Source organism: Dermacentor andersoni, chromosome 6 (assembly GCF_023375885.2).
Source record: "Dermacentor andersoni chromosome 6, qqDerAnde1_hic_scaffold, whole genome shotgun sequence".
In the NCBI taxonomy this organism is placed as follows: Eukaryota; Metazoa; Arthropoda; class Arachnida; order Ixodida; family Ixodidae; genus Dermacentor; species Dermacentor andersoni.
In genome coordinates, this window is record NC_092819.1 from 163,434,223 (window position 1) to 163,450,880 (window position 16,658).

General features: G+C 46.1%; 1 protein-coding gene across 1 annotated transcript in view; it reads left to right on the forward strand.

Annotated features, from left to right (window-relative positions):
• The window catches only part of LOC126523667 (uncharacterized), a 112,898-nt gene extending 96,704 nt beyond the window's left edge, over positions 1–16,194 (forward strand). Inside the window, exon 10 of the mRNA XM_050172265.3 lies at positions 14,075–16,194. Within this exon, the coding sequence (XP_050028222.2) occupies positions 14,075–16,032 (1,958 nt within the window). The 3' untranslated portion in view covers positions 16,033–16,194. The remainder of the gene's footprint in view (positions 1–14,074) is intronic.
• The last annotated feature ends 464 nt before the right edge of the window (positions 16,195–16,658 follow it).

Below are 16,658 nucleotides of genomic sequence, written 5' to 3' on the forward strand. Positions count from 1 at the left end.
CAATTCGATATGTGGCTTTTACTTTTTGATTTGATCCGATATTCGATTAGAAATCTACTATTCGGTATTTACACAACCCTACATATCTTGCATTCTCATCTTGTATATTGTATTGCCTTTTATCTCTCTCTCTCTTGCCTTCCCTCATGGCAAGTAGCAATCCAGAGCCCAACCTTCTTAATAATTTGGACTTGCCCATAGTACTGCTTGATAGCTGCAATCAAATGGTTAATTGCACTCAAAATTTTGGCCACTCGTATGGTGCCCCACCCAATTTATTCAGTCATGACTTTGCATGGGTTGCAAGAATTGCAGCCGTGAAAAAGTGGCCGCCATTCATGCTTCTGCTTGTTTTCCCACTTGCATTCGGGGATTTTTTTACCTTCTGAGTACTGTTGAGTCATTGTGAAGAGATTGTAAGCGACTTGGCACCACACTGCAGCTTTTGGTCACAAACTACCTACCAAGTAAAACAGCATTGGTTAGCCATAACAACAATAAACAACATATTAAGAAGGGAAAAGGCGAGATAAGTGCTGTAAGATAGCTGAAACTTTATTGGAAAGGAAATGTGGCTTATTGACACATGTACTTGTTTACCTTTCTCGGGTGACCGCTTTTCACCGGCTAACAAATGTTATACGTTATTGCTCAGCACAAGATGCACCTACATGTATCGGAAGTTTCTCGAATGTTATTGATGGTTCTATATGCTTTTCGTTGTTACCGAACCTTGTGTAATCTGGTTGTATGCTCAACGTGCATTGTGTAGTACTTTCTGGAAGACACGTGGGCACCAGCGATTACGCTGGAACCTTCGACGATTCCTGTGTAAAAGCTGATGCTTGACCTGCGGATCAGATTTTCGACAATCACCGGCTGTGTTTGCCACTATTGTTGTGCTTTGAGTGCAACTGTTTTCTGGGCACAGGTATGCCCAATAAAGAGTTAGTTTCGGGATTCACAGTTTTTGCTACTGTGTTTTTCACTGTCACTACTATGTGACATCTAGTGGAGGTACTCATGCGTTTATGTACCGGATGTCCCCGAAAAGCCATGATCCAAGCCTGAACTCTGAAGACAGTACAACATCATCCTAAACCGTCGAGCTAGTCTCAGGCTACAAAACCTGCCCTTAGAGCACGGGCTTCAGCCCATAACGACGAGAAAGACTAAGGCCAAGCAGGGAGCCACGATGTAGACCAAGCATCGTCAGCATCCATTGTACTTTGACAGCCCAGGAAGCCATCGGCTTTCCGTGGACCATTGTTTGAAGACTCTGAAACCTGGCTGGAGACATATGAGAGGACTGTGACATTCAACAACTGGAGTGGCGAGGACAGGCTGGGCCATGTCTGTTTTCATTGGATGACGCTGCTCGGACCTGGTTCGAGAACAGAGACAACCCTAGCGACTTCGGACCAATTTCGTGAGAACTTCTTGAAGACATTCACAAATGTCATACACACGGAAGGAGCCAAAGTTCTCTTGGAAACCCGAGTGCAACTACAGAATAAGAACATTGCGATTTTCACTGAGGAGATGACTCGCCTGTTCAGACATGCCGACTCCGACATGTCAAAAAAGAAAGAAAAGTTTCCGTCTTGGTGCAGGGTGAGAAGCAAGAAGTCTTTGCCAAATTGATACGTAACCCGCACAAAACCGTTTCTGAATTCGTTTTCGAGGCCATAACCATTGAGAAGATGCTTAATATATGGACAAGGCAATACAACTGCTTAACACTTGCCATAAGCTACACAGAGCTTGTGTAGCTCTGTGTATTACTCGGCACCAACGACCTGCAGGAGACCATTAGAGTGGTCATTCGCGATGAACTGCGGAAGCTCCAAGGTTGCAGCTTCAGGTGGCCTCAATTGCTGACATCATCAAAGAAAAAGTTCAGCGATCATTCGGAGTTCCTGAGGTGCAACCAGATTCGCTGCAGCCCCTGCTGGAAGCGATTACCTATGCCGCTGTCGCCCTCCACCAGGGTCTCCCACTGCACCCACGCCAGGGCCACTTAGTACCGCAGTTCCGCTGTCTGCGGCCACCAGCTGGTCTGCCCAACGTTACTAGACTAGCGTCAGTTGTAAAACTCTCCGCCAGCACGCCTACAGCCTCTGTCACCACTTCTGTGGCAGCCGCCAGATGGCAGCGCCGTTCCATCGAGCTCCACTGCAGACGCCTCACCGCAGCCTTGAGCTCGCGCGGACGGGCAGTTTGTGCGTGTTCTACGCTCACTGGTGTTCTCTCTTGTCCGAATTAGTGACACCATGAGAAAGCGGTATCCACCTACAGCAATAAGATTTATCAGGCCCGTTGGTTCATACTGAAAGAAGGATAAACTGCACGAAAGGAACAAACGCATACATTGAAGCGCAGAAGCTACGTTTCTAAATGTCTTGTATTTCTTCCTGTCGTCTTAACGTTTCGCGCAGTTTAGGCTCAGGAGCCTGAAGATCTGGCAAAGTGCGTGATTGTAAGATGATCTTCATCCCAGCCGAAGCTTCTCACCACGCCAAAGAAGCACTACAAAAAGAAAGATGAAGTCAGTGTTTGAACACACAAGCCATAAAAAAAAGTCGTCGGCTTTTCCACTCCGTGAAGATGGTTATCCAGCGACGCTGAAACATGCGGCCCCTGTGTTTATCACTGGGTTAATCCGGAGGGTTCATTAAAGTATTTCTCAATTATGAGGTTACTCACACAATCGGTAGCGATGGAGAGAACGACGTCACTGACGGTCTGCCCGCAGTCCGCCGTTGTTGCTTGCGTTCGATGTCTCGAGTTTGCTCGGCGGCGTGGTTAGCAGCCTTCGCCCGCCATTTGACGCTTGTGATTCTTCGAAATTAAATTTCTTCAAAATTAAATCTGTCCGTAACGTAAGATAATGAGTGGCTCATACTTCCTTAAGCAATGGCTCATATCCCTGTAAACGCGGCCTCCTCATTACGACGACAGAAGAGAAGTGAAATTCTATGCTGGAATTATGAACGGCAATGCAGCCTGCTGTGGAAGACGGCGACGAACGCGGGAGCAGTGGCACGAGCGTGTGCCGTGGATTTCGCAGAAAGTTCCCAGTCGGCACGATGAATCGCTCTGTTGCACGCCGAGTGAAGCGTCGCATTGCTGGAAGCACAGGAAAAGGTGCGCGCCGAACTGTCGACATCATCTGCTGATATTCTTAACAAACTCGACGAAGGCTACAGTTTCGCGGATGACATGCTTGCTGAAATTCGCCGTCCACAACGAACCACAGAATACACCAACGCTGCACTGCGTGCTTAGTCCGGCCCGCCCGCGTAGCCGGCTAGTGAGGAAGTGAAGCTGGGCGCAACTGCAGCGCCACAAAGGCGCAGGCAGGTGGCGGTTCCATGCAACGGCGCCGAGTTTGAAAACTGAAGCTAGTCTAGTAACGTTGGGTCTGCCTGTCGCCCAGTGCAGCTGCCCAAGGAAGACAGATGTATGGTGAGCTCCAGACCACCACCTACTCTGCTATCACTGTGGACAAGCCTGCCATGTATACCACCGATGCCCATACAGCGACTTGGGACTACGAGGGTTTGTTGCCAATGTGCCGCATCCACAGCTTGGTGAGCGACTGCATGACATCGTCGTCTACATCGCCGCAATGCAGTGGAGGCCCTGACATCCTTCACGTTCGCTGTCACCAAGATGTTACCTGTTGCTGCAGCGCCACCCATGCACGGGACTGGCCCGTCACCAGTTCGTAAGCCATACATATGTGGAAAACTAAAAGCAGAATGCCAAAGGTCCTCCGCTACCGCCGAAGACGCTGAAAAGACCTTCTCAACAATGTAGTGACGACACTGCGCCACCCGAACAAAGCCTTGAAGAAAAGAAAATGGCACCTAACGAAGACCTGACTAACCGACAAAACATCACTAGGACAATGCGACGCAGCCATTACTCGATGCCGCGCCTTAACTTCAACGCAAGACAAAAAACCACCGACCTCGACCTGCTTCTCGACGGCCATGAAGTCACCACTCTTATAGACACTGGAGATGACTGCTCTATCATCAGTGGATTTTTCACCGCCAAATTGAAGAAAGTTGAGACTGCACGGGACAGTCTAGAAATTTGGACAGCTGGAGGACACCTGATTACGCCATCTGGAACCTGCACGGCAAGAATTACAGTTCATGACAAGATATGCCCTGCGACGCTCGTCCTCCAGGAGTGCTCACAAGATATAATTCTCAGCATGGACTTCCTGAGCCAACACGGCACAATCATTGACCTGAACTCTTAAGTTGGTAACGCTATTGGAAGACCATGTGATATCGCCACAGTGCTCTCTGAGTCACCATGCCTTCAATGTGCTTGAAAATCAAGTCAGCATCCCGTCTCACTCTAGTATCATCATTTCCATCGGCACCAAAGCACTGGAAGATGTAGAAGGAATCATGGAGGGCCACCAACATCTACTGCTAGACTACAAAATTTTTGTCACAAGAGGAATCACTCGACTGCAAGGAAGAAAAGTGAAAGTAATGCTGACAAGCTTCAACCAGGAGTACAAACACTGCAGCAAGTAGACCACGATCGCACATAAGAGGAAATTGCAAAAACCAGCAATACTTCGGTCTTCTCGCATTCTGCCGCATCGACGATGACAGCTGTGGTTCCCAAGCCAGCCTCTGACATCAATCCGAGTCTCCCCATGAGTAAGCAGCAAGAGCTCAGCAGTCTTACTTGACGATACAAAGACTGCTTTTCGATGTCATTGAGGATTCGACAAACACCAGTTGCTAAGCATTGCATAATAACTGAAGAATGCACCCGGCCACTCCGTCAGAGCCTCTACAGAGTTTTGATGCGAGAACGAGAAGCGATAATATCAAGCGAAAAGTCGATCAAATGCTACGCAACGAACTCATCCAGTCTTTGAAGAGACGTGGGTGTCTCCTGTAGCCTTGGTGAAGAAAAAAAAAGGACGGAACTCAGTGTTTCTGCATGGATTATCATCAGCTGAGCAAGATCACAAAGAAGGACGTATAGCCCCTCCCATGCATAGTCAACGCATTGGACCGGCTCTGCAGTGTTAAATATTTCTCGTTAATGGTTCTCACTACAGGGTACTGGCAAATGGAAGTCGACAAGAAGGATTGCATGAACACCACTTCGTCACATCAGACGGCCTCTACAAGTTCAAGGTGATGCCATTCAGACTTTACTCCGTGCCTGCAATGTTCCAGCGCAGTCTTGGCAGGACTGAAGTGACAAACTTGTCTCGTCTACTTGGATGACGTCATAGTCTTTGCCACGAAGTTTGAAGATCAGCTGAGGCGACTTCACACAGTACTAGAGGCGATCAAGTCATCTGGACTCACCCTGAAGCCAGAAAAGGGCTGTTTCGCTTATGAAAAACTTCTGTTCCTAGACCACGTCATCAGCAAATCTGGATTCCATTCTGATCCGCAGAAGACATATGCCATCACTGACTTTCCACAGCCCGCCGACAAGAAGGGAGTGCGCAACTACCTTGGCCTGTGTGCCTATTACAGGTGCTGAATACAGGTTAATCAATAAGCATAAGACAGCTGACATAAGGAAGTATAATATGGATAGAATTGAACATGCTCTCAGGAACGGAGGAAGCCTAAAAGCAGTGAAGAAGAAACTAGGAATAGGCAAGAATCAGATGTATGCGTTAAGAGACAAAGCCGGCAATATCATTAGTAATATGGATGAGATAGTTCAAGTGGCTGAGGAGTTCTACAGAGATTAATACAGTACCAGTGGCACCCACGACGATAATGCAAGAGAGAATAGTCTAGAGGAATTTAAAATCCCACAAGTAACGTCGGAAGAAGTAAAGAAAGCCTTGGGAGCTATGCAAAGGAAGAAGGCAGCTGGCGAGGATCAGTTAACAGCAGATTTGTTGAAGGATGATGGGCATATTGTTATAGAAAAACTGGCCACCCTGTATACGGAATGCCTCATGACCTCGGGCGTACTAGAATCTTGGAAGAACGCTAACATAATCCTAATCCATAAGAAAGGGGACGGCAATGACTTCAAAAATTATAGACCGATCAGCTTACTGTCCGTTGCCTACAAAGTATTTACTAAGGTAATCGCAAATAGAACCAGGAACACCTGAGACTTCTGTCAACCAAAGGACCAGGCAGGATTTCGTAAAGGCTACTCAACAATAGACCATATTCACACTATCAATCAGGTGATAGAGAAATGTGCGGAATACAGTTGAACCTCGCAATAACGAAATCGGCGGGAAACGCGAAAATTTCGCTATCGCGAGAATTTCGTTGTTGCGAAAAGAGACAGCACAGATAGGTAATGCATCGCAGAACAAAACTTTACTGTCCAAATTCCGTTAGCCTACTTTGCAAGCTTTGCTCGAGGATATAGAACCGCATTGTTGACAGTACAAAGTGTGCCGCATGCGTCGACCAGCAGTGGCAGTACTGCCGTAGCGCCGAATTCTCGGTCAACTGCTTTCGGAGGTGCGATCACTTGCCGAGATTTTGCGTAACTCGGCACCGGACGCAGAGCAACAGCGCATGCAGCAGCATTTCTCCAGCGCACGCTGTTGCCCGTAGGCGCCACCGCGGCCGGTGCCGATCGCAAGAGTGATCGTATCTCGTGTACGCGAAGGCAAACGATCGAGATAACGGCCCTTTCGCGCAAATCTACATCCGGCGTAGAATCCGCACACGATGCCTGTCGGATGGCACCAAAACCAGCGTTTTTGAAGCAAGGGATGCGTATTCCCGGATGATCGGTCAATCATGGCCCCATGCATGACACTCCATATGCCGTGACCGCCATCTCAAGCGCCATAAACAATTCCACGTAGGTGGGACGTGGATTTCTTTGTTTTTGCAGCATTTTTCTCACCGAGGCGCACATTACGCAGTGCACTGCCGCGATCGGGGATTGTTGTTCAAAACGCGCGTCCAGTTTGCGTTCAGTCTCGCCTCACGCGATTGGCCTAGGCCTTGCAGAGTCGTCAACCGCGGGGAACGCAAAATGAACGCGCGTTTCAAACAACGATCTCACCTGGTAGGCGTGCAAACACCGTCGTCACATGTCAGTAGCAACGTGCATGCCGCTCATGGTGCCGCTTCAAACGGGCGATCAACAAGCAAGATGGTGGCCATGACGTGTTTCCAGCGCACTGATCGCTTCCGGTGCTTGGTTGTTCTTGTGAACAAAAATGGCGGCGCCCACACAAGTGTAATGTGGTGGTATTTTACGCAATTTTAATGCAAAACAATCGCATTTGAGCACATTTTGGAGCCTGCTAGCCTTACGCAATATGCAGAGTTACGTTCCGGCAAATTTCGTTGATGCGAGATTGCAGTACAGCTACATTTCGTTGCCGAGAGGTACGAAATGCATTGAATCCTATGGGCGTTCGCCGGGGATACGAAAATGTTTCGTTGTCGCGGGAATTTCGTTGTTGCGGTATTTCGTTATCGTGGGTTCCGACTGTGTAACCACCCCTTATATATAGCTTTCATTGATTACGAGAAAGCGTTTGATTCAGTTGAAACCTCAGCAGCCATGGAGGCATTAAGGCATCAGGGTGTAGATGAGCCGTATGTAAAAATACTGAAAGATATCTATAGCGACTCCACAGCCACTGTAGTCCTCCATGAAGAAAGCAACAAAGTCCCAGTAAAGAAAGGCGTCAGGCAGGGAGATACGATTTCTCCAATGCTATTCACAGCGTGTTTACAGAAGGTATTCAGAGACCTGGATTGGGAAGAATTGGGGATAAGAGTTAATGGAGAATACCTTAGTAACTTGCGATTCGCTGATGATATTGCCTTGCTTAGTAACTCAGGGGACCAATTGCAATGCATGCTCACTGATCTGGAGAGGCAAAGAAGAAGGGTGGGTCTAAATGTTAATCTGCAGAAAATTAAAGTAATGTTTAACAGTCTCGGAAGAGAACAGCAGTTAACGATAGGTAGCGAGGCACTGGAAGTGGTAAAGGAATACATCTACTTAGGGCACGTAGTGACCACAGATCTGGATCATGAGACTGAAATAATCAGAAGAATAAGATTGGGTTGAGGTGCGTTTGGCAGGCATTCTCAGATCATGGACAGCAGGTTGCCATTATCCATAAAAAGAAAAGTGTATAACAGCTGTGTCTTACCAGTACTCACCTACGGGGCAGAAACCTGGAGGCTTAAGAAAAGGGTTCCACTTAAATTGAGGACGACGCAACGAGCTATGGAGAGAAGAATGATGGGTGTAATTTTAAGGGATAAGAAAAGAGCACATTGGGTAAGGGAACAAACGCGAGTTAATTACATCTTAGTTGAAATCAAGAAAAAGAAATGGGGCATGGGCAGAATATGCAATGAGGAGGGAAGATAACCGATGGTCATTAACACTTTGAGGGTCAATTTTTTTTTCGACATATGCGACTGCCCAGGGTCGATTTGTTTTATTGCAGATTTCAATTCTTCTTAGGGAGATCGTAAAGTGAGAAAAAAATATTTTGTGTTGGTATATATGTACTCTTTATTCATGAATAACAACAATAAAAAAGGAAATAAACTTATAATATTCAAAAATTTGATGCATTTTTATACACAGTTCAAGGCCTTGAAAATGCGCACACGAGAATATTTTGCAAGACTCAAATGTTCCTGCTGTTACACTGATATCTAGTATGTACATCCATAGCATAATCGAACTGCGTAGGTGCGTGCACTCACGAAAACTGTGTGGTTGTGTGCCCGTCAAAAAAGCCAAACATGTGACAAACTTTCGCTAATCTTCATCTTATCGCCAATCAGAGGCAGTTAGTTTTGGCGAGTGTCAAAAAAAAAAAAACAAGAATGCAGCAGAAACGCATGCACTGAATGAGCGGGAAAGAGGCGGTCACCCTTTGAGCGATTAGTAATAAGATAGCCATCAGTTTTGCAAGCACAAGAAGCCAAAACTGCCCGTGAAAACAAAACCCGAACCGCCACCCGCCCGCGCGCGCGCGCCCCAATGGGCGGGCGGTACTATATAGACGTGCGGGAGCGAACTAGCGCGAAAACAAACCATACAACAAAACACCCAGAGAGGGAGGCACGCGAAAAAAATTTCCTGTATTCCCACATAGTGGCAGCACATGGCAGAAAAGAAGAAGTTAGGAAATGGGCGCGCTTTTTAAATGTACGGACGGTGCCGTAAATATACGGCATCAACCATTTGCGGACTTGTTCGCAGCGCTGTATATTTACGTCATTGACCCTCGAAGGGTTAAGGGTTAAGGACTGGATTCCAAGAGAAGGGAAGCGTAGCAGGGGGCGGAGAAAGTTAGGGGGGCGGATGAGATTAAGAAGTTTGCAGGGACAGCATGGCCACAAGTAACACATGACCGGGGTAGTTGGAGAAGTATGGGAGAGGCCTTTGTCCTGCAGTGGGCGTAGCCAGGCTGATAATGATGATGATGAAACACTTTTCTAGCTAATCATACAATGACCTCAATAAAATTGACTTCATACTTTGTGCCGATCCCAGCATAGTGCAGGATGTAGAAGTGATAGGTAGGGTAAAGTGCAGTGATCATAGGGTAGTGAGGGCTAGGGTTCACCTCAATTTGAACAGAGAAAGAGTAAAATTGATCAAGAAAAGCAGGTCAACTTAGAGGCAGTAAGGGTAACAGCAGACAAATTTAGACTGGTACTTGCAAACAAATATGCAGCCTTAGAACAGAGAGATGAGGAGGATGACATAGAGGTAATGAACGAAACCGTAACGACGCTGGCTTCAGAGGCAGCAATTGAAGTAGGAGACAAGGCACCAAGGCAACCAGTAGGCAAGCTCTCCCAAGTAAGAAGGGACCTAATAAAGAAACGACAAAGAATTAAAGTGTCCAACTCAAGAGATAAGATAAAGCTCAAGCTAAGTTCTTGGTGGGTGCGAGTCCGATCTCCTCAAGGATATGCCTGCCGGCGGGCGTGGTGGACAGCCGAGTTAGCTGGGCCCGTTCCTGAGCCTCGGCTATCTCCTCCATGGTGTTGTGTATGCCAAGTTGGAGGAGGTCCTCGGTATGCATTCTGACTGGAAGCCCAAGGGCTCTCTTGACGAATTTTCTAATGAGGGCATTAAGCTTTCCCTGCTCGGCTCTGAGCCAGTTGTGCATGGCCACCGTGTAGGTGAAGTGACACAGCACAAAGGCATTGATGAGCCGAAGCAGGTTGTCCTCCTTGAGGCCACGACTTCTGTTCGTGACCCTTTGCACCAGGCAAAAAGTATTGTCGGTCTTCGCAATGATCTTGCGCAACGCAGTGCCGTTGCTGCCACCTGATTTGATGAACACACCCAGGGCTCTGATGGTGTCGACCCTGGGTATCGGGTCCCCGCTCTGAGTGAGCAGGTGAATGTCACTTTCCGAGACCGGTTTCCAGCCCTTGGGTCTGCCGCCTTCACAGGGCACAGTATCTATTCCTTAATTATACACGTGTCCATCCGCCATCTCCTGTCACAGTACGGGCACCGATATGCCTAAAAAGCGTGCTGGTAGGCCTTTTTGGACATGATATCATCTTTCAGTGGCTGCCGGGACATTGTGGCATCGTACGTAATCACCTCGCCGATGACGCTGCCCGACGTGCCCAGGATGGCGCACTGACACTCCTTATACCTTTATCGAGGGTAGACGCTGCAAGAGAGCTTTGTAGTCTTGCTCGTACCATCACGTTAAGTTACTGGCACACACAACAGAACTCTAAGTGCCGTTTATACAGCCTCGACCCATCACTGAAACTTAAATTATCATGACGTGACAAAACACTGATGTGTCGGCTGTGGGTAGGAGTAGCATTCACCAACTCCTACAGCTATAGTATCGGAATGGCGGACTCACCAATGTGCGCTAAGTGCAAGTGTGACCATCAGTCATCTTCTATGCAACTGTTCTAGCTTTGATAAGCAATGTCAAATTCTCCAGTGTGCCTTGAGTAGGGTGGATGACAGGCTATTTACAGAAGCAAAGATCTTGGGAGCCTAGCCTCATAGTTTATTAGGTCAGAAAGCAGTTTGAGCGCTTCTTCACTATCTGAAGGCAACAGACTTGAGTGCCCGACTATAGACATCCTACACCTAACTTAGTGCATGTGAAAGTGCAGTATAGACTCATGTTTTCTTTCTTTCACTCCCCATTTCCTTCCCCATGTGTAGGGTAGCAAACTGGACTCAGTCTGGTTACCCTCCCTGCCTTTCCTTCTTCCCTCTCTTTCTCTCTCTGGTAGAGCTTTTCGGGTGTGCGTGTGGCAATTTGAGGCTTTAATGGCAGTAAAAGCCATGCATTCATTTTTACGGACATTTTCACGGCCCTTAGGGAGTCCGAAAAATCGGACGTTGACTGTACAGCTGATGAAGAGGATGCTTCTAATGGTCTGGGGGGCAAACGCACGGTAGGAGGAGGACGAGAACAGAAAGGACCTACGCATTGAGGAAGGAACGGGAAAGGATGCCTGCCACTGCTTTTTTTAAGGAGCTTGAGCTCAAAAAACAGTGTTGGCTGACACTGGAATGCAGGTGTTCCTCATCCAAACCGAAATAAACTCGCTAAAGCAGTGAAATGCAACACTGAGCTGTTGTGTGCGGGCTGAGAGTATGTCAGGAGAGTTGAGGTTAACACACCAGCTGTTGAGAATCTCATTTGTGATGAAGTTCGGGCCTCACACCAATGAGCTTGCTATAAATTTATAAAAGTAGCTCATATCACCTTCAGTCACGGCGTGCACGTTTGTAGACGCGACCTATTTTTGCCATTTCTGTGCAGTGGTAGCAAGAAATAGAGCATGAACATTAAGCTTACGGCAAATGGAACGTTCTGTTAACCTAAATTACTTCCATTTTGCTTCTCAGTGATATGTATCGTTATAGAGTATCGCTTTGGTGAAGGCACTACCATGTTTTACGTGACGCTTGATGTGGGGCATGTCGATAGCAACCTTGAAATATGTATATGTTTGTATTTCTTGAAATGCTTGAGGCTAATGAATAACTTGTGCATGTAATTCGAGCGGGGGATTTAATCCTTTTTATGAAGAAGCGTAGCATGGCTTACTTTACAATATTCAAATATTTAGTTACTCTGTAATTGTGATGACTCATCATAAGATGCTCAAAGAGTTATTCTATCACCTTGATTTGCTTTCAGTAGAGTCTCAAGCACTACCTATGTTTCTCACATATGTATCGACAGTCGATCATAATTCGTGACTGAAGTGGATATTCGAAAACATTTGTTTATGTTTGCATCTCGTTTTTATTTATATTTGAGAAAGTTCCACTCGATTTGCAATGAGTTTTATCATTTTTTTTTTCAAAGTTATTTTATTCGCTGTGCATTTTACTAACCCCTCGCTAGAGATTTTTTTTATATATAAAATAAATAATACTCCTTACTATTCAAGCTGGATTATGTCATTTCTTAGCATGCTTACTAGAGAGTGACGGCATCGGGTGGCATAGTGTCAGCCTGTCTTGATGTAGAACAAAGTTCTGTGTCACTCAGAGAATTTTGCAAAGGCACTCGGGGAAAACCTGGAAAACTCAGGGAATTTGGAAATGTCAACTTTGTAGACACCGTGAACATAGTCTACGCTGTCAACATTGCACAATCACTGTTAAAAGGGACATCTGCACCTTGAAGCAGCTTGACAATGCACACCACACGTCAGATTACACTGCATACAAATGTAAAACACTGCCATGGTCTCAGCCATTACAAAATTTGCAGTACGAGGGTAGTTAAATGAATAAATGAATTTTTTATCTTGAAAATGCTTGTACACAGTGTCAGGGGCCTCATCAGGCTGCAATCTCTTACCTTCAAAGCCAGATATTGATGTTTCGCAAAAGAAAGTTACAAGGAGCTGAATCAAGGGTAGGGAGGATGGGGGCAGCAATTTAAGGCTTAATTCATGAACAGCACAGTTGTGTATAAACACAAATGACAAGAGGGAGATGTCTAGGTAGAACTCTGATGCACCAGTGCTCTACAAGCGTGTTTATGCTATCCCAGCAGAAATTAATTTGATCTAGGCTTTAGTAAATGTTTCAAACACCAGAAAATTGTGCAAGTAGCAAGTATGCTAAATGAGGTGTTAACTATTAGGCACATTTTTTACATGTGAAAAAACATGTTGGACAGAATGCGTAATGAAGATAAGTGTCATAAATGAACATTGTGATGTGGCTGCCTTTTCTACCTGAGGTAAAAACATAATTTTAGTCATGTGCACTAATAATAGCATTATTTAAACAGATGTAAATATAATTGACTGATTAGCTCTCACGTCCCAAATGAACACTTGAGCTGTGATAAATAAAGCAGTCAGCTTCAGATTAAGTTTGACCATCTAGGCTCCCTAATTGTGCTTATAAATAAATATGGGTGTACATGGACGTTCTTGCCTTTTGCCCCCATTGCATTGTCACGAAAGTGCCTGTTGTGACAGAGGGACATAGCCGTGAGTCACCTTGGCAGGTAATATAATAATGTAGAAATGGCAGTGTAAGAACACAAATTTTAATGTGTTCATTTGTCTCTTTCCTCAGCGCCCTTTCTGCGTATTTATTACATAATATACCAAGTGGGTGACATAATCACCGTTCTGTAATCTGCAGGTAAACTTACTGACCACCCTTCACTATAGAGACATTTTGAAACATGGAATCTGAAGGGTTTCTTGCGTTGGTGGTCTAGTACCTGGTATGTACAGTCTAGGTCTAGATTAAGGTCATCTCGCTAGATTTATTAGCTCTTGTTGCTATGCAACCATTTAGTGCCTGCAGCCAGCAGCAGAGCCCAGCTGTTAAACCTTTGAAATTAGCAAGAGCTGCTCAAGTTATTTTCAGGATGGTGGATTTAGTTGCTGTTTTTTATGTGACACATGGCTTAATGCTTGCAAGACTGAAGTGAATACTGTATTTGGTTGTTTTAGGCATCTGTAGGCCTGGCCTTGAAGGCTCACGGTTGGCTGCTGGTTGTTTTCTTGCTTGTGGTGGCTGATTTGCCAAAGACATGCTCATGAAGTTTGTCTTTCATGGTTTGCAGGTTTTCCAAGCCTTGAACGTGGGAGTAGCAATGTCAAGCTAAATGGTGATGTAAGCAAAAATGTTGCAGACGAAATGAGTGTGCCAGTGGTAGAAGTAACTTCAACAAAAGTCACATCCCTTCAAGGAAACAGCTTCAAGAGAACAGGTCATGATATTGTCACGGCCCTTGAAGAGAATAGCTCTGAAGAAACAGGTTCTGATATTGACACAGCCCTTGAAGAAAACAGCTCCAATGAAACAGGTTCTGATATTGTCACAAGCCCTCAAGAAGACAGCTTTAAAGAAAATAGTTCTGATATTGCTGAAATGTCTGCTCAAAACATTTCCAAGGTAACTTGTGCGCAGTTGATACAGTTAATAAGCACAACTGAACTGTCTTCTCAGAGTGGTTCTGCAGAGGCAATGCCACCACCAGTGAACACAGTGTTGCCACCTGCTGATAATGGTTCAAGAAAACCGCTTGCACCAACAATGCAGCAGCTTATTTGCACAGTTGAATCATCCACAGAAAGTGATTCCAAGGAAGCATGTGCACAGTTAATGCAGTCATCTGTGAGAGTCGTCGAACTGTCACCAACGCACGGTGCGTGTCGAGTCAAGAAGGGTCTTCTGCAGCCCATGATGTACCCTCCACTGAAAGTTGAAGAAATCCTCATGGGCCACAAGGTGCCTCCACGTGTCCAGCCTATTCTTGAGTGGCCACCAGATCCTTCAATAGGCAAGGAACTGGCAGCCCGCATTAAGGAGGAGAAGGAGGCATTCAGCAAAGCATACGGTGTTGTTTTTGAACCTGGCAGGTCACTGAAAATTGCTGTTGCTCAGCGAGGGTCTAAGCAGACTCGTGCATCCTCTTCAAGGGATGAAGCAATTCCTAGCCATGACGAGCATAAAGCAGAGGCAGAGGGAACGAAACCTGTGGGTCAGTTTGTTACAGCAGCTGATCAAAGCAACGTGAATGAAAAATGGGAGTTAAGTGGCATTTCTTCACTGGTGGTAGATATAGAAAAGGTTGTCTCTAGCCACGAAAAGCAAGAACTGAAAACAGAGGGAGCCACCCACGTGCTGCACTCTGATATAAGCGCGTACAAGAAGACCAGCGAGGGACAGCAGGAAGCTAATGTGCAGGCTTCGGTGTCTAAAGATAACAGCAGAGAGCTGGTGGACACTGGAAAATCTGATAGTCTCTCCATACAGCCACAAATGAGTAGTTTAGGTCCTAAAGAGAGCGAGCTGAAAGAAAGGCATGGTGCTGCTCAAGCAAATGCTACCAATGGTTCACTGAAAATGCGTGCTGACAAATCAAGTAAGACAGCAGAAACCATGGAAAACAAGCGTCGAATTGTGTACAAGTCAAAGCACAAACCACCATCGTTGGATCCAGAGTTAGCAGTAAGGATGAAAGGTAGAACACTTGAAAGTGGCCAACCACCGCCAAGGTCAATGGACATCAGCAAAGAATTGAGAAAAACTATTTTGAAGGATGCATCGACAGAGAATGACAGTGTAATCCATCGAAAACAAAAGCAGCCGAAGAGTACCAGTTTTGCTGGAGGCAGTGACGATGGGAACAGTTCAGTGCTGCATATTGGATGCGTAAGAAGCAGTACGCCCAGCCAACAGTGGACACTGTCTACACATTCAGCTGGCACAAGTCCGACGTACCTGCCGCCTCTGACATGGCGTCATACTTCTGCAGTGAGACTTAGTCATCTGCCCGACAGTTGCGAGCCCATCAGAACAAGCTTGTGTTACAAGTGTGTGCAAAAATGTGAGGCCATCAGGGCGACGTGCTGCAGAGAACGTCACTCGCTCAGGACTGCCACAGCAGCATCCTCATTCCCTTCTTCCTTGCCACAGTTGCAAGTTCGTGGAGCTGCCATGGACTGGTCACGGAATTGGTTCATGTGGCACCAGTGGTACATTAGGAGAATGCTGCAAGCTAATGGCTATCATTGATAACGCAGAAGTGTAATAGCTGTTCTCCTGCAGGAACTGCTTGGTCACTTGCGGCTAAAGTGGAAGTACTAGTTGGCATACACAGACCTTGTAATTGTTAATAGCATTGTGCATATATGTTGTTATTAAAGGTACAGTGAAGAGTTACACTTATTCACTTCAGGCTGGCATAGTAGTCTCATTAAATACTCTATTCGTATTTATTTCTTGAAGAAGGTTGGATGCTAGCAAATAAAATACAGGTGAAAGCTTCCCTTCCCCAATTTCATGGCCAAACCAGAGCACCAGTATATTTGCAAGACATAATGGCTTTTAATATTGCATGCACATCCAGTGCATGCAATATGCTTCTAATGGCACTACGCCCACACGCATGCTGTTAAACAGATTAGTGAAGATACTTATCGCAATAGGGTCGGCGGCGATATCCCTAAATGCAACGTGTGATGGCCGCGAAGGAGATTTGCTGGTGCCGGTAAAGGAAGCTGAGTGCGTGCTGGAATTTTCACATGGCATGTGTGGGCAAGTAATGCAGAGAAGCTGCCATGGTGGGCACCTACTGCTCTCGATTGTGCCTGCTTTGTACCTGTACTTGTTCACGTGGGATCTTGTGGTCAGAAAATGTG